The sequence below is a fragment of the Vulpes lagopus genome, chromosome 13 (genome assembly GCF_018345385.1).
Source record: "Vulpes lagopus strain Blue_001 chromosome 13, ASM1834538v1, whole genome shotgun sequence".
Classification (NCBI taxonomy): Eukaryota; Metazoa; Chordata; class Mammalia; order Carnivora; family Canidae; genus Vulpes; species Vulpes lagopus.
The window spans coordinates 2953545-2967456 of NC_054836.1; the positions used below are offsets into that span (position 1 = coordinate 2953545).

Genomic DNA, 13912 nt, shown 5'->3' on the forward strand with positions numbered 1-13912 from the left:
CTTCCCTGTGATAAAGATGACACCACTGGCTGGAGCTTTCCTTCTGCTTTCTTCCTCAGGGGTTTGAGTATGGCAGGGAGGGTCCAAGGTGACAAAACTTGATGGCAGTTAAAATGATGGCTGTAGCAGAAGAAAATCAATATACAATTATCTAAGGCTACTGAGAACCCAGATTCACTGATTAATAACATTTGAGAGAATGGAATTAAGGTTGGTCTTGCCATCAAATGACAACAGGACAGGATACAAAGTTCATGTATTAACTAAGAGTTTTGAAACCATTGTCCAAATAATCATATAGTTGCATAAATGCATCTGACACCTTTATAAATCCTTTATGTTGACTTACTATATAGATATAGCAAATTGAGAAGAGTGCATTATCTTTCTTAGGTTGATACAAATTTTGTTCTAAGGTTCTTTTTTTTTTTTTTTTTTTTTAAGGATTTGAGAAATAATGTCTAAGTCTCAAGCACAGGATAAATTGTTCCTTTTCTTTTTTTTATTGCAAAGATAATAAAATTTCCACTTTTATTTTATTTTTATTTTATTTTTTTAAAGATTTATTTACTTATTTATGATAGACATAGAAAGAGAGAGAGAGGCAGAGACACAGCAGGAGGGAGAAGCAGGCTCCATGCCGGGAGCCCGATGTGGGACTCCATCCTGGGACTCCAGGATCGCGCCCCCGGCCAAAGGCAGGTGCTAAACCACTGAGCCACCCAGGTATCCCCAGAAGTTCCACTTTTAATGTTATACATTTATTTTGTTGTTTCTTAAGTTTTTTTTAAATGATTCCTTATGCTGTCATGCATTTTAATCAAGTTTGGACTACACGAGGAATATAGAAATCTCTTAATTTAAAAACTTATATAGAAAATTATGGTATTAGATATTCAAGTTTAATCAAGACTCAAGTTTAATCATCTAGACTGGTGCTGTGTAATACATTAGTCACTAGCCTCATGGGGTTATTTAAACTTAAATTAATTAAAATTAAATAACATGAAAAATTCAGTCCTTCAGTTGTACTAGCCAAGTTTTAAGTGCTCATCAGCCAAATGTAGTTGGTCTACTGTTTTGGGCAGAGGGTATACAGAGCAGTTCTGTCATCTTAGAAGGTTCTTTTGATCAGGGCTAATCTGGACAATTTGTGTTTGTGAGGCTTTTCTTTTAAGCAGATATACAGTGAAACTTTGTGTGAGTCCGTGTGGACTGCCATAACAACATGCTACACAGTGGATGGCTTAAAAAACAGAAACATATTCTCCTAGCTCTGGAGGCTAGAAGTTCAAGATCAAGGTGTCAGGGATGTTCTGGGGAGAACTCTCTTTCTGACTTGCAGATGGTCATCTTCTTACCACGTCCTTACATGGCCTTTCCTCTGTACAACTGCAGGGGAAAAAAAGAAAGAGGTCTGGTCTCTTCCTCTTCTTATAAGGACACCAATCCTGTGAGATGAGGGTTTTACTCTTATGACTTTGTGTAACCTTAATTTCTTCCATAAAGGCCCTGTCTCCAAATACAGACACACTGGGGTTTGGGCCTTAGCATAGGAATCTGGGGGAGACACTATTCAGTCCACAGGAAAAAAAAGAAAAAACCTTAAAAAAACGAGGAGGAGGAGAAAAGGAAGATAAGGAGGAAAAGTAGGCCAGGGCCAGATGGTAAGGGCCTTGTGTGCTACTGGATGGAGTTGAAACTACCCTGAAGCAGGAAGAGGGGCAATGCAGTGTGGAGGAGAAATTCTGTATGACTGAGATTGACCTTTTAGAAAAAACACCAGGTTAACAGTACAGGGATGGGTTGATGTTGGAGGTGGGTCAAGGAGAACGGAGACAGGAGTTACTCCAGTGCTGAGTGTTCTCCCTCAAGGAAGCTTACTAGCTTTGTCCAGCTTCTAGGTCCTACAAGTGCAGATCTAGAGTGAGGAGGGCATGCGTGGCCACCTTGGAAGCAGGCTAGCCAAATAGTTCAGAGCAGACCCCAGTCAGAAAGTTCTGGGTGTAGGGATGCCTGGGTGGCTCAGCAGTTGAGCGTCTGCCTTCAGCTCAGGACCTGATCCTAGGGTCCAGGGGTCCAAGATCGAGTCCCACATCAGGCTGCTTGAGGGAAGCCTACTTCTCCCTCTGCCTGTATCTCTTTCTGCCTCTCTCTCTCTCTGTATCCTTATGAATAAATAAATAAAATATTAAAAAAAAAAGAAAGTTCTGGGTTTAAATTTTGACACCATCCCTTATTAGCTATTGACCTAGAGTTGCTTGCTTACCTTTTTAAGCATTACTGTCCTTTGTAGAGAGAGATTGATTATGTATATTTCATAGGGCTGGTCTAAGAATTAAATTATGTAATGCAGATGAAAACATTTAGCACAAAGTCTGTTTAGTGTATATGTTTAGGGTTCAGTTCAATATGTTTTGCTTATTATTACTACCAGGGATATATTTCTTAAGTTTGCTCTCAAAGTGGGTACCTGGGTGGCTCAGTTGGCTAAACATCTGCCTTCAGCTCTGGTTATGATCTCAGGGTCCTGGGATTCAGCCCTGGGTAGGGTTCTCTGATCAGTGGGAAGTCGGCTTCTTCCTCTCCTTCTCCCCCTGCTTGTGCTCTCTTTCTCACTCTCTCTTGCCTTCTAAAATAAATAAATTAAATTTAAAAAATTGCTCCCAAAGGAATACAGGAAGCAGGGTGTTTTGTTTGGTTAAATGAATCTGGTCTAGAGATAGACAAGATAGACAACTGTGTGTATGTGTGTGTGTGTGTGTGTGTATGTGGTGTGTGTTCTCAACCACACATAAGGAGTCACCTCTAAGGACTTCAAAGTATCTCTTTTTTATCTCTGTCTTTTTTGTAAGCAGCTCCACTTATTTCAGTAAATAGTTTGTAAATAAATCATTGGTAAATATTATAAGATTACATACATTTTCAAAATCATGCCAGTATACATAAAATGCACAAACATAGATCCTTTTAAAATTAAACATATACAGGGACCCTTGATATAAAATGCCTGACCCCTGTCTAGGGACAGGGCCACCTAGAGACATCTTACAGCAGGTATGGTTTCTGAGGGGAGGTGGGAGTAGGGGCTCTTGGAGGTAAGAAAGTTTGTATTCTGGCTTTTTACCCCATTCACATGCATCTGAGCTTTGATCCTTCTCCAAGAAGCTGCTATATAAACCAAGAAAGGCAGTTTTGGCACCCCAGGCCTAGTTCCAAGCAAGGGATTGGGGTGTATAATTAGGATCAGGAGCTACAGTTGTTACTGTATTCCACTGAGAGAAACCAGAGATGCAATCTCCACCATGTTTCCAAACCAGCAAATGCTCCTGGATCAACTTCTTGAGAGGAGGTGGGGCTTTCTCACCTCTACACCTGCTCAACACTCAGTTTACCCCCTCTGGTCTGATGCTGCCTGGGCATAGAAGTGACTAGAATCTACTTCTAAGGATGATCAAAATCTCTTTCCTCCCTATAAAGGCAAAGTGATCATGAGCTTTAGAGTCACAAAAATTGTGTCAAATCCTTTCTCTGCTACTTACTAGCTCTGTGACCTCAACAAACATCCTACATGAGTCTCCAGCTCCTTATAGGTAAAATGTGTATGATAATACTTTTCTCCTATTTCTTTATTAACAAATATTGACTGACCAGACATTGGGCTGGGAATTCTACTGTAAATAAATCAGACTGAGTTTGATGACCTTTTAGAGGGCAAAGAGACAATTATGTTTCAATCTGATAAGTACTTTGATAGAGATTTTATTCTAGTAGCTATAATTACAGTGCTTGTTTGTCGAAATGAAAACTGAAAACAAGTATACAAAACAGTTGATTACTAATCGTGTATTGAAAGCAGTAAGAGGTTCCACGACACCAAATAAACCAGTTCTGAGAACTTCCCCAAGATAAAGTTGAACAGCTCCAGCTTCTTCAGTGTTTATCAAAATACAAAAGAAAACAGTAGACGTCGTTGTTTTGATGGCAAATCTGACCCTTGCAGGCTGAGGGAGTGAAAGCACATGAAAGCTTTAGGAAGAAAGAGAACTAAATCTGTCACTCTTCTCAATGCCTTTCAAGGGAGGCACTGTGATTTCTAAGTGGGAAATTGAAGAATGGGGAGCTGGTAGCCCTGTGAAGTGACTGGGGGTGGAGAGGAGGACAGAGGAGTAGAAAGAGTGATCCAGGCAGACACAAAAGTATGCAAACAGGCCTGAAGGCAAAGGAGTGTTTTCTTGAAAGATCAAAACCAAGTTTACTTGGCCCCTATAGCTGTTTGAAGGCTAAAACTGTGAGAGGAGATCTGGTGTGAAGAAATCACAGGAGGGAGTTGAGAAGAAGAGAGACATGAGCAGATCTGCCTGACCCCTGATGATTTTAGAAATGTCACTTTTGAGGCCCTGGGTGGCTCATTTGGTTAAGTGTCCAACTCTTGATTTTGGCTTGGGTCATGATCTCAGGGTTTTGGGATAGAGCTTTGAATCAAGCCCCGAATCAAGCCCCACATCAAGCCTTCTTTGGGCTCTGTGCTCAGCAGGGAGTCTGCTGCTATCTCTCTCTTTCCCTCTGCCTCACACATGCACGCTCTCTCAGGTAAAAAAAATAAATCTTGTAAAAAAAAAAAAAAAAAAAGAAATGTCCCTTTGGCTGCAGTAGGAAGAATGGATAGGGTGTAGGGAAGGAAGCATGGTATTGGGGAATCCTATTATAAGCCCTTGCAGCAGTCCAAGTAAAAGTATGCCAAGTTTAAGCAATAGGAGATATTTAATAATAATCATAAAAAAGTTAACACATAGATGATCCACATAGTGTTCTATGTGTTTAACATATACTAATTTACATAATCCGCAAGACCAGAACAACCCTAGGAGGTAGGTCCTATTTTTTTAAAAAAATATTTTATTTATTTATTCATAAGAGACACAGAGAGAGAGACTCAGAGACATAGGCAGAGAGAGAAGCAGGCTCCACGCAGGGAGCCTGATGCGGGACTCAATCCCGGGACTCCAGGATTACGCCCTGGGCCAAAGGCAGGCATTAAACCACTGAGCCACCCAGGGATCCCGAGGTAGGTCCTATTATCATATTTATTTTACAGAAGAGACTTCCATCAAATAGAGATACTATATAACTTGCTCAAGGTAATACAGTGTTGGGATGTGAACTCAGGTGGTCTGTTTCCAGGGCATGTATGCTTGGCTGTGCCCCTGTGGATCTAACAGATTTCAGAGGTTGACTAAGAAATGCGAAATGAGTAAGAGGTGGAGTCACTAATGATCTCCAGATTTCTGGCTTGCAACTGGGTAACTTTTGGTGTCATTATCTGAACTATGACATACACTAGGCAAAAGCAGTTTTGGGAGGAAAGACAGAGTTCTTTGTGAGATATGTTGAATTTGAATTCCCAAGGTGACAACCATGGGCAAACATCCAGAGTATTTTTGAACATAGGATTTAGAGCTCAAGAGAGAGATTTTGACAGGGGTTATATGTACCTATATTTGGGAATCCTCAGCATGCAGCCAGGGGGGTGGTTAAGATGTCTTGGGAAGAATATTTCAAATAAGAAAGGAAGATGCTTTGAGAAGGACCCAGAGGAACGTCAATATTGAGTGCAAGTTAAAGAAGTGTCATTCACAATGTAGATAAGGAGGAGCAGGTAGATAGATGGGAGGAATACAAGGAACAAGGGAAGGAAAAAGGCATTTCGAAGAACAAATATCAAATTTTACAAATGGCTCAGCAAAGTGAAGTGTGCAAAGTGTCTACTGAATGTAGTGATGAGGTCAGTATTGACCTTGGAGAAAAGAGTTTCAGTAAATTGATAAAGAGCAAAAGTGAGTGTAGTGTGCTGAAGATTGAATGCAGGGTGAGGATGTGGGAGGCAACAAACATAAAGAATTTCACTGAGAGGGTTTGCCTGTGAAGGGAGGAGGAGAGCTGTTGAAAGAGGGATGTGGAATAAAGGAAAGATTATTTATTTGCAGTATACAAGAAATTTGAGAATATTTAAATGCTAATAAGAAGAATCCAGGATAGGGACGCCTGGGTGGCTCAGTGATTGTGCATCTGCCTTGGGCTCAGGGCCTGATCCCAGGTCTGGATCGAGTCCCACACGGGGCTCCCCACAGGGAGCCTGCTTCTACCTTTACCTGAGTCTCTACCTCTCTGTGTGTGTCTCTCATGAATAAATAAATAAAATCTTAAAAAAAAAAAAAAGAATCCAGGATAAACGGAGAGGATATAGCAATAGGAGAGGGAATTATCTATGAGGAAAGTCCTTGGGGCACCTGGCTGGCTCAGTCAGTGGAGCTTGCAACTCTTGATCTTGGGGTTGTGAGTTCAAGGCCTCATTGGGTGTGGAGATTACTTAAAAATAAAATCTTAAAAAAAAAAAAAAAAAGAGAGTCCTTGACAAGGAGGAGGCGGTGGATCCAGAACATAGATGGAGGGGTTGGCCTAAGCAGTAGGAGGATGTTTTTTCTTGGTAACAAGGGAGAAGAAGAGGAGTGAGAAGGAAGGTAAGTTTTCAGATTTGGTGGTGGGAAGTGAAGAGAGTTCTTAATGGCTTTTATTATCTCTCTGAGCAGAAGGTCTATCACTATTTGAGAGTGTGGGAGTCAGTGGAATTGGAGTTAAAAGGAAACACAGGTTTAAACAGACTGACTTTATTTTTTAATATATATATATATATTTTTTTTTGCATCCTCCCTCTGCCCAGAGAGTAACTGATTTTTAGAGCAGTGAAACTAACCTGTATGATACCATAATGGTAGATACATGTTACACGTTTGTTCAAATGCATAGAATGTACAACATCAAGAGTGACCCCTAATGCAAATTATGGACTTTGGGTGATTATTATGCGTCAATATAGGTTCATCAACTGTAGAAAGTGAACCACTCTGATGAGGGATGTTTGTAACAGGGGAAGCTATGCATATTTATGGAGTCTACGGGAAATCTCTGTTCCTTCCCCCTCAATATTGCTTTGAACCTAAAACCTCTCTAAACAAAATAAAGTTAGTTAAACAACAACAACCAGACTCAGTGACCAAAATGGCTGAGGAAACAGAAGAACTCCAGGCAGTATGTGAGGGCCCACAAATTCACCGTGGAACCAACCTGAACAGTCGAGTGTTTTCTCTAGCTAAGTGACAGGTTTGGAGAAGGCAGAGAGATGTAGAATTGGAGTTTTGACAGGTAGGTCCAATGGAAGACAACAGGGATTAGAGATGAGGATCCTGAGAAGAGAGGGCACAAGTAAGAGAGTCTAACCAAGGATCCAGGAGAAAGCAGATGATAACTGATTATAAAGATAGAGAGGGTCAGGGACTTTGAATTCTATGTAAAGCCAAAGAATAGTGTGTGATTGGCAGCCTCTAAGATGGTCCCCAGTGATCAGTGATCCTGCCTCTTAGTATTCTTGCCCTTGTGTAATCCTCTCCCCTTGAGGGGGCCAACCTACCGAAAGACTTTTCCAATGAATAGCATGTGGCCAAAGCAGTGGGATGTTACTTCTGAGATTAGGTTCAAAAAGACTGGTTTGCTTGTCCTCTCTTGCTCTCTCTGATCTGCCTGCTCTGATGGAAACCAGCTATCATGTAAGCTACCCCAGAGACCTGTAGGTAAAGGCTTTCAGCTAAGCCATGCAGAGATTCCTGACAAATGTGGGATAATAAATGTTCACTGCTTAATACCTAAATTTAGGGGTAAATTGTTATGAAGCAATAGATAACTATAGAAGGTATAAAAGAAAGAACTGAGTGAGAAGGGAGAAAGGACAGCAATTAAGATCAGAGAATGAGGGATCTGGAGTTTACAATTTCAGCCATCAAACAGTTCCCATACTTCATCTGTACTGAAGAGGGTGGCTAAACTGGCACAGAGGTTAAGCTCACTGAAGATGAGGCCAAGGAATTGAGACCCCAGGGTATTGGGTAAGTCAGGTTTATAAATATTTAAGCCATTCAGGGTCAGTGAGTGGAGAAGAAATGGGCACCAGGTGTTTATTTCAAGGAATGATAAGGTGGCAGTTGAGGCAGAGAAGATAACAACCTTAATGAAATAGGGAGTAGTATAAATCAGGTGGAATGAACCTTCACAAAGCTTTTATTTATTTTTTGAAGAGTGGCAAATTAATGGGATGCAAGGGGCAGCCCTAAGGATCTAGGAAGATGCTGACCCCCAAAACATGACCCTGGTCTATGTAAAGTGTGAAAGCATATACAACTTCTCAAAGAGCTACAGGGCAAGTACGTCCTCAGTGTAGAGTCCGATTTGAAGATTAAGATTAAATGGCTTAAAGGAGGGGATCCCTGGGTGGCGCAGCGGTTTGGCGCCTGCCTTTGGCCCAGGGCGCGATCCTGGAGACCCGGGATCGAATCCCACATCGGGCTCCCGGTGCATGGAGCCTGCTTCTCCCTCTGCCTGTGTCTCTGCCCCTCTCTCTCTCTCTCTGTATGACTATCATAAAAAAAAAAAAATAAATAAAAAATGTCCTTTATTTAAAAAAAAAAAAAAAAAAGGAACTACAGAGAGGAGACTTATAAAAGTCAGCCCCAAAGACTACTCAAGAGAATTAAATGCTGCTACACTGTTCCTAAAACAATTCAGAACCTACGGAAGAAAATTAAAAAAAAAAAAATAAATGGCTTAAAGGAAAGGTCCTTGGCTCCACGTAGTGGCACAGAACAAATACTAGTAGTCTCTAGTTGTATGCCCTTGCTCTGCACCCCCTCCCCCAATCTCTTTATTCAAGAGAGATTAGGATCAGGTACCGGGTTGGGGTTTGGGGTCTGGTGGTTGGGGGCGGTGTGGCTCATCACTAGAGGTGTCGGGAATGTCTCCTCCAGGCCCGGGGAGAGTGTGTACCGGGGCTTTCCCTAACCTGAAGCTAGGAAGAGCCTGAAAACGAGGGTCATTCTCCGCCGTGCACAGGGCACACCACCCCCTACGAGATTTATTTCTCCCAACGACGAACATTAATCGAGAGGCTTATGAGTGCTAGACACCCGCAACACAAACGAGATACTCTCCCCACTACAGGAGGGCGCCCGGCCGTGTTGCCTGTCAACGCCAACATCCGTAGGTTTCGCGATGCTCAGGCTCAGACTTTTCCAACTTCTCCTCACACTTTTAGCTGAGGTAAAATGTCGGAATTAGGTGTGCAGCCGGTACTCGGAACTCCCCGATCTGGATGCTCCCTCCCGGAACCCCGCAGTCCACGTGGGCTCCCCCTCGCCCACGGGGCGGGCCGCTACGCGCGGGGCGAGGCTGGAGGGCGAGACTGGCCCCGCCCCCGGGGCTCCCATGGCCCCCCGCGCCCCGCGGCCAGATGCTGACGTGTCCTTTCCTTCCCACTACACCTCCCGACACTACCTACTACGGCTGCCCCGGAAGTCCCGCCCCAAACTTAGCCCGTCACCGCAAATCAGCTCTTTCAGCGCTTCCTGGAGCTTGCCACCCGTTTGGGGGCTAAAGGGCGGGGCTCCGCGAGCAGGGTGCCTATTGGCTTGAGATCCGGCGGGCTCTGGGCGCTAATTGGCCGGAGGGCGGTGGCGCTCTGGCACGCTTGCGCGGCGAGTAGAACGTGTGGCGGCGGTGGAGAACGCGTCTCCTCTTTCGTTCCCAGTCCCGCTGCTGCTCGTGTGAGCGCCCGGCGAGTCCGTGCCGTCCACTGCCCGAAACCCGTCGCTTGCCAGCTCCCTGCCGCGGCGGCCTCCCACCAGCACCGACACCCTCACTGACACCGCCAGCCGGCCCACCTCCTTACCTCCTTACTTGCTGCCTTTCCATCTCTACACATGGCCTCCTCCGCGCAGAGCGGCGGCACCTCCGGGGGACCCGCGGTCCCCACCGTGCAGCGGGGCATCGTCAAGATGGTGAGAGCGGGGCCCGGGACACTGACCCCACCACTGCCCGACACCGGGCGGGTTTTGGCGCTGGCTCCTTTTCTCCTTCCGCCAGTCTGCCTGGTCTCCCAGATCCCCCTTTCTCTGTCTCTTTCTTCACTTTTCACCCATTCTCGGAATTCTCTTCTTAGACGGAACCCGACGCAGACTGCCCTCGGTACTTTGCTCCCCGCCCCCGGCAGCAGGGGTCACGGTGATTTCCGTAGTCGCGGCATTTGGATCTGCTGTTACCCAGATTGGTCACTTGATTGATTAACGGAGATAATAAGTTGCTATCTGCCCTCCCATCCCCCGTTCTTCTGTCCATTGACATCAGCTGGGCAGTGTGCAGCTTTTCGAGATCCTGACATCCGCTCTTTCCTGAAACCAAGAGCACTTAGCCATCTTGAAGCTTTTCAGTTTCTACAGACGCTCACTTCCAAGTTTTCTCGCTCTTTGGCCCTCATATTCCGTCTTTTTCTCTCTACACTTCTGTCAAGTGTGTAGTACCGGAAGTTTAGGATTTATGCCCCCCTCTCTTTTTTTGACCCTTAAATGCTAGGCCAGTAGGAATCTTAGCGATCATTACTGTTCCTTCACCCCGCACACGAGGAGACTGGCTTGAAGAGGGCAGTGACTTGCCTAAGGTCATCACGTGGTGGCTTGGATTGGGGCCAGGATCAGGGCCCGGGTTCGGATTCCCAGTCTCTGGCCCTAATACTAGATTCTGCCTGATTTTATCCCTCCATTCCCTCCATTTTTGAATTTTGAATTTAAAACCCTACTGATTTTTAAAAATAATTTATCCTCCAGCTCCATGATAATTTTGTAGTATAAATTCTCTTTATCACTTGTCACCTCTGTTCTCTCCCCAACTCTCCCAAATCTTGGAACTTGATGTTTCTTGATTGTTAATAGATTTCCCAGTTGTGATGACTGCAGACTGATTACTTTAAGACATTTCAAACTTCAGTACTGACTTTCTTCTGGAACAGCAAATACCATTTATGACATTGTCTCCCAAAGCTCCACAAGTTTTTTGCAGTTGCAGAAAGTTTAAAAAAAAACATTCTGTTTTCTTGGCTCATTGTCTGTCAGGGTTAAGATGTTCTTTAGCTTGTGTGATGTGAATTTTTAAGATTTTTTTTTTTCTCCAGCCTAATTCTCATGTATTTATTTCTTAGGTAATATTTTGCCACCAGCTGAGATTCCCAGGGTTTTCAGTATTGCTTTTCCACTTTATACGTAAATGGAAATTCAGAATTTATTAGAAGCTGAGTGAGAAGGGAATTTCCAAGGTCCACATATTTTTGCCTCTTTATTGATCTGACCCATGAGTAGCTCCTCTTATATTAGTTTTTTTCATTTGCACTGATTTTTCCCTCCACCATAAGGACACAGCATTGCTTGGTGGTTCAGTGGTGGGATTGGCAGCATTGAGTTGATCTTTCTGAATTTTTTCCTTCACTGAGGCTCGAATCTTTTTTTTTTTTTTTTTTTTTTTAAGATTTTATTTATCTGAAGGAGAGAGAGCGAGCGCACAATTAGGGGGTGTAGCAGATAGAGAAGCAGGCTTCACGCTGAGCTGGGAGCCAGACTCAGGGCTCTATCCCAGGACCCTGGGACTAGGACCTGAGCTGAAGGCAGACACTTCACTGACTGAGCCACGCAGTGGTCCCAAGGCTTGAATTTTGCTTGATTTTTTTTTTCTTAAAGGTCCCTCTCATTAGTGAGGTAGGAGTGGAATGAGGCTTCTGTCGGTGCTAGAGGCTTCTAGGACATCTGGATTCTATGAAGTGACCAAGCCCATGGATTAACCCCCATGGATTAACCCCCATGGATACTGAATATCAACAATCATTTATTAAGGGTCATGTGTTGAGTATTCTGTTTATATTATTTCACTTACAACAGCTACCAAGTAGATAGCATTATTGGCTACAGTTTAGAGCTGTGTAATCTAAGGTTTAGGAAGAATAGTTCACCCAAGGACAGGCACTTTTTACTGGCAATAAGAAGCAGAGCTGGGACTTGAACCTAGGCCTGTCTACCACAGACATCATGCTATGCTGCTTCTCCCTTCAGGGTGTGACTTTATAATGTGGAGGGTGGGACCAGTGATGCATGACCACAAAATTGCAGGAAAGTGAAGCTGACTGTAATCAAGTTGAGGAAAGATTAGATGTTACTCCTTGTCTTATCCTTGAGCTGTTATTGTGGTGAGTGATTTCATTTGGTGCTTATGGTCATTATGTGCATAGGAGTGTGGTATGGAAGACACATTTGAATCTGGGAGGAAGCTTTGAAAATTTAGCCATTGAGTAGTCTATACTGCTTTTCTTTGTGGCCAAACTGCAGGGATAGGTGGGTGAATTGCAGGTAGGGGTTAGGGGAGGGAAGCCAGGTGAACTGCAGGGTGACAGGCAGATTGGTGCCAGGCGTAGAAGCCTTGTCTGGAATGAAAAATCGACCACTGACAAATTGCTCTGTGTGAAGCTCTTCTGCTAAGCAAAGTTGTATTTTCTTGGAGAGTAATCATTTCCTGTGGTACTAGGAACTGCTTTGTAAGAACTTTACAAAGGAAGATGGAGCTCTGTGACAGAAAGTGAGAAGGAAATAGTTACTGCCTTTTGGGAGAGGGGTAGAACCTGGATGTGTGCTTTTCAGGGCGAGCCCTCCATATTTGCCTAGACCCAGGCTGAGCTGCAGATATGAAACGGTATAGGGATGAGCTTTGCTACAGTGAAGAGGAATAGTCCTTCCTCTTTTTTGGAGAGCAAAAATAAAATTATAGAGCCATGGAAGATGGGTGTTTTTTCTGGTCTCTGTCTTCTAATCTAGTAAGTTCTCTGTTACTTTTTTTAAGGTTGAAGAAGAAAGAACTCGAAATCAAGTTGTGAAAAATCTTTGCATTGGACCAGTTTTAAAAAATGATGGTGAAGGTAGAGTCTGTGTCTGCTTTTGAGAGTGGGAGCAAAGGGACAGAAACAGAGTTGGTTCTGGAATGTGTTTAGGGAGGAAGTGGGCAGTAAGTTGACAAAAGCATTTTGGAGCTGTTCTGTTAGTGAAAAGGCAGTGAGGATGATGGAAAAACTGAAGGTGGGTTTTTATTTCCTGAGTTGGGATGAGACTGGCAAGAGTGTGGGCAGACGAAATATAACCTGGAAAAAGTAAATGTCTCTGTCAAATCAGATACTATCTTCTCAAAACTCTGAAAGATTTTAACTCTGGATTTTTTTGAATAATTTGCTAGACTTTAGCCACAACAGATTGTTACTAGCATATATTAGATGAGGTTGGTAGAAGTCTTGGGGTACTTAGTATGAAATTTGGTCACCCTACTTAGTTAGAAATGGCTGTTTTCTCTGGTCCTACACACTTTTTTTCTTTTTGGTCCTACACACTTAACTTACTTTCTATTTTGGGGGATAGAGCCCTTTTCTATGTCTTCACTCTGATTCCCATTCCAACTCTGTGTGTTTGTGTGTCTTTTTAAGCAGGAGCCATGTAGGTTGGTTTCAGAACAGCAGAATGACTCTACCACAGTTCTTGAATCTTTGGTGCTTTTCAGAAGCAGCTCTGGAAGCAGCATATCTTATCCTGCTTATGGATAAGATAGGCCAAAAGGAGGACAATGCCAAATCTCAGTTCATTTCACTCCACCCCATTTAATTGCCTAAAGGAGAAAGGAATCCCTCTGCCAGTCTTTGATTTTATGCTAAGAACCAGAATTCTCACTGGGTGATTAAGGTACAGGGGCATTAAAAGGAGGAGATGGCCACAGTTTCCTCCTTCAACAGGAATTGTGCTGCCAGGTTGTTCTAAAGTGGGATGTAGACTTCCTGATGAGTAGCTTAGTGGAAATTTCTCTAGTGTGCAGATTGTAGGAACTGCTACCTGTAATTTAGATTATTATAGCTTAATGTTTCTTAGGTTTCTGAACTAAGAAGTCTGTGTCTTTCCAGAGTATAGTAGGGATGAAGAGTAGTAGTCCATTAATCTGTTCCTTCCTATGTGCA

General features: G+C 43.4%; 1 protein-coding gene across 1 annotated transcript in view; it reads left to right on the forward strand.

The window, feature by feature from the left end:
• Window positions 1-9561: 9561 nt before the first annotated feature.
• SND1 (staphylococcal nuclease and tudor domain containing 1) overlaps window positions 9562-13912 on the forward strand; it is a 420936-nt gene continuing 416585 nt past the window's right edge. The window contains exon 1 of the mRNA XM_041727934.1: window positions 9562-9884. Within this exon, the coding sequence (XP_041583868.1) occupies window positions 9807-9884 (78 nt within the window). The 5' untranslated portion in view covers window positions 9562-9806. The remainder of the gene's footprint in view (window positions 9885-13912) is intronic.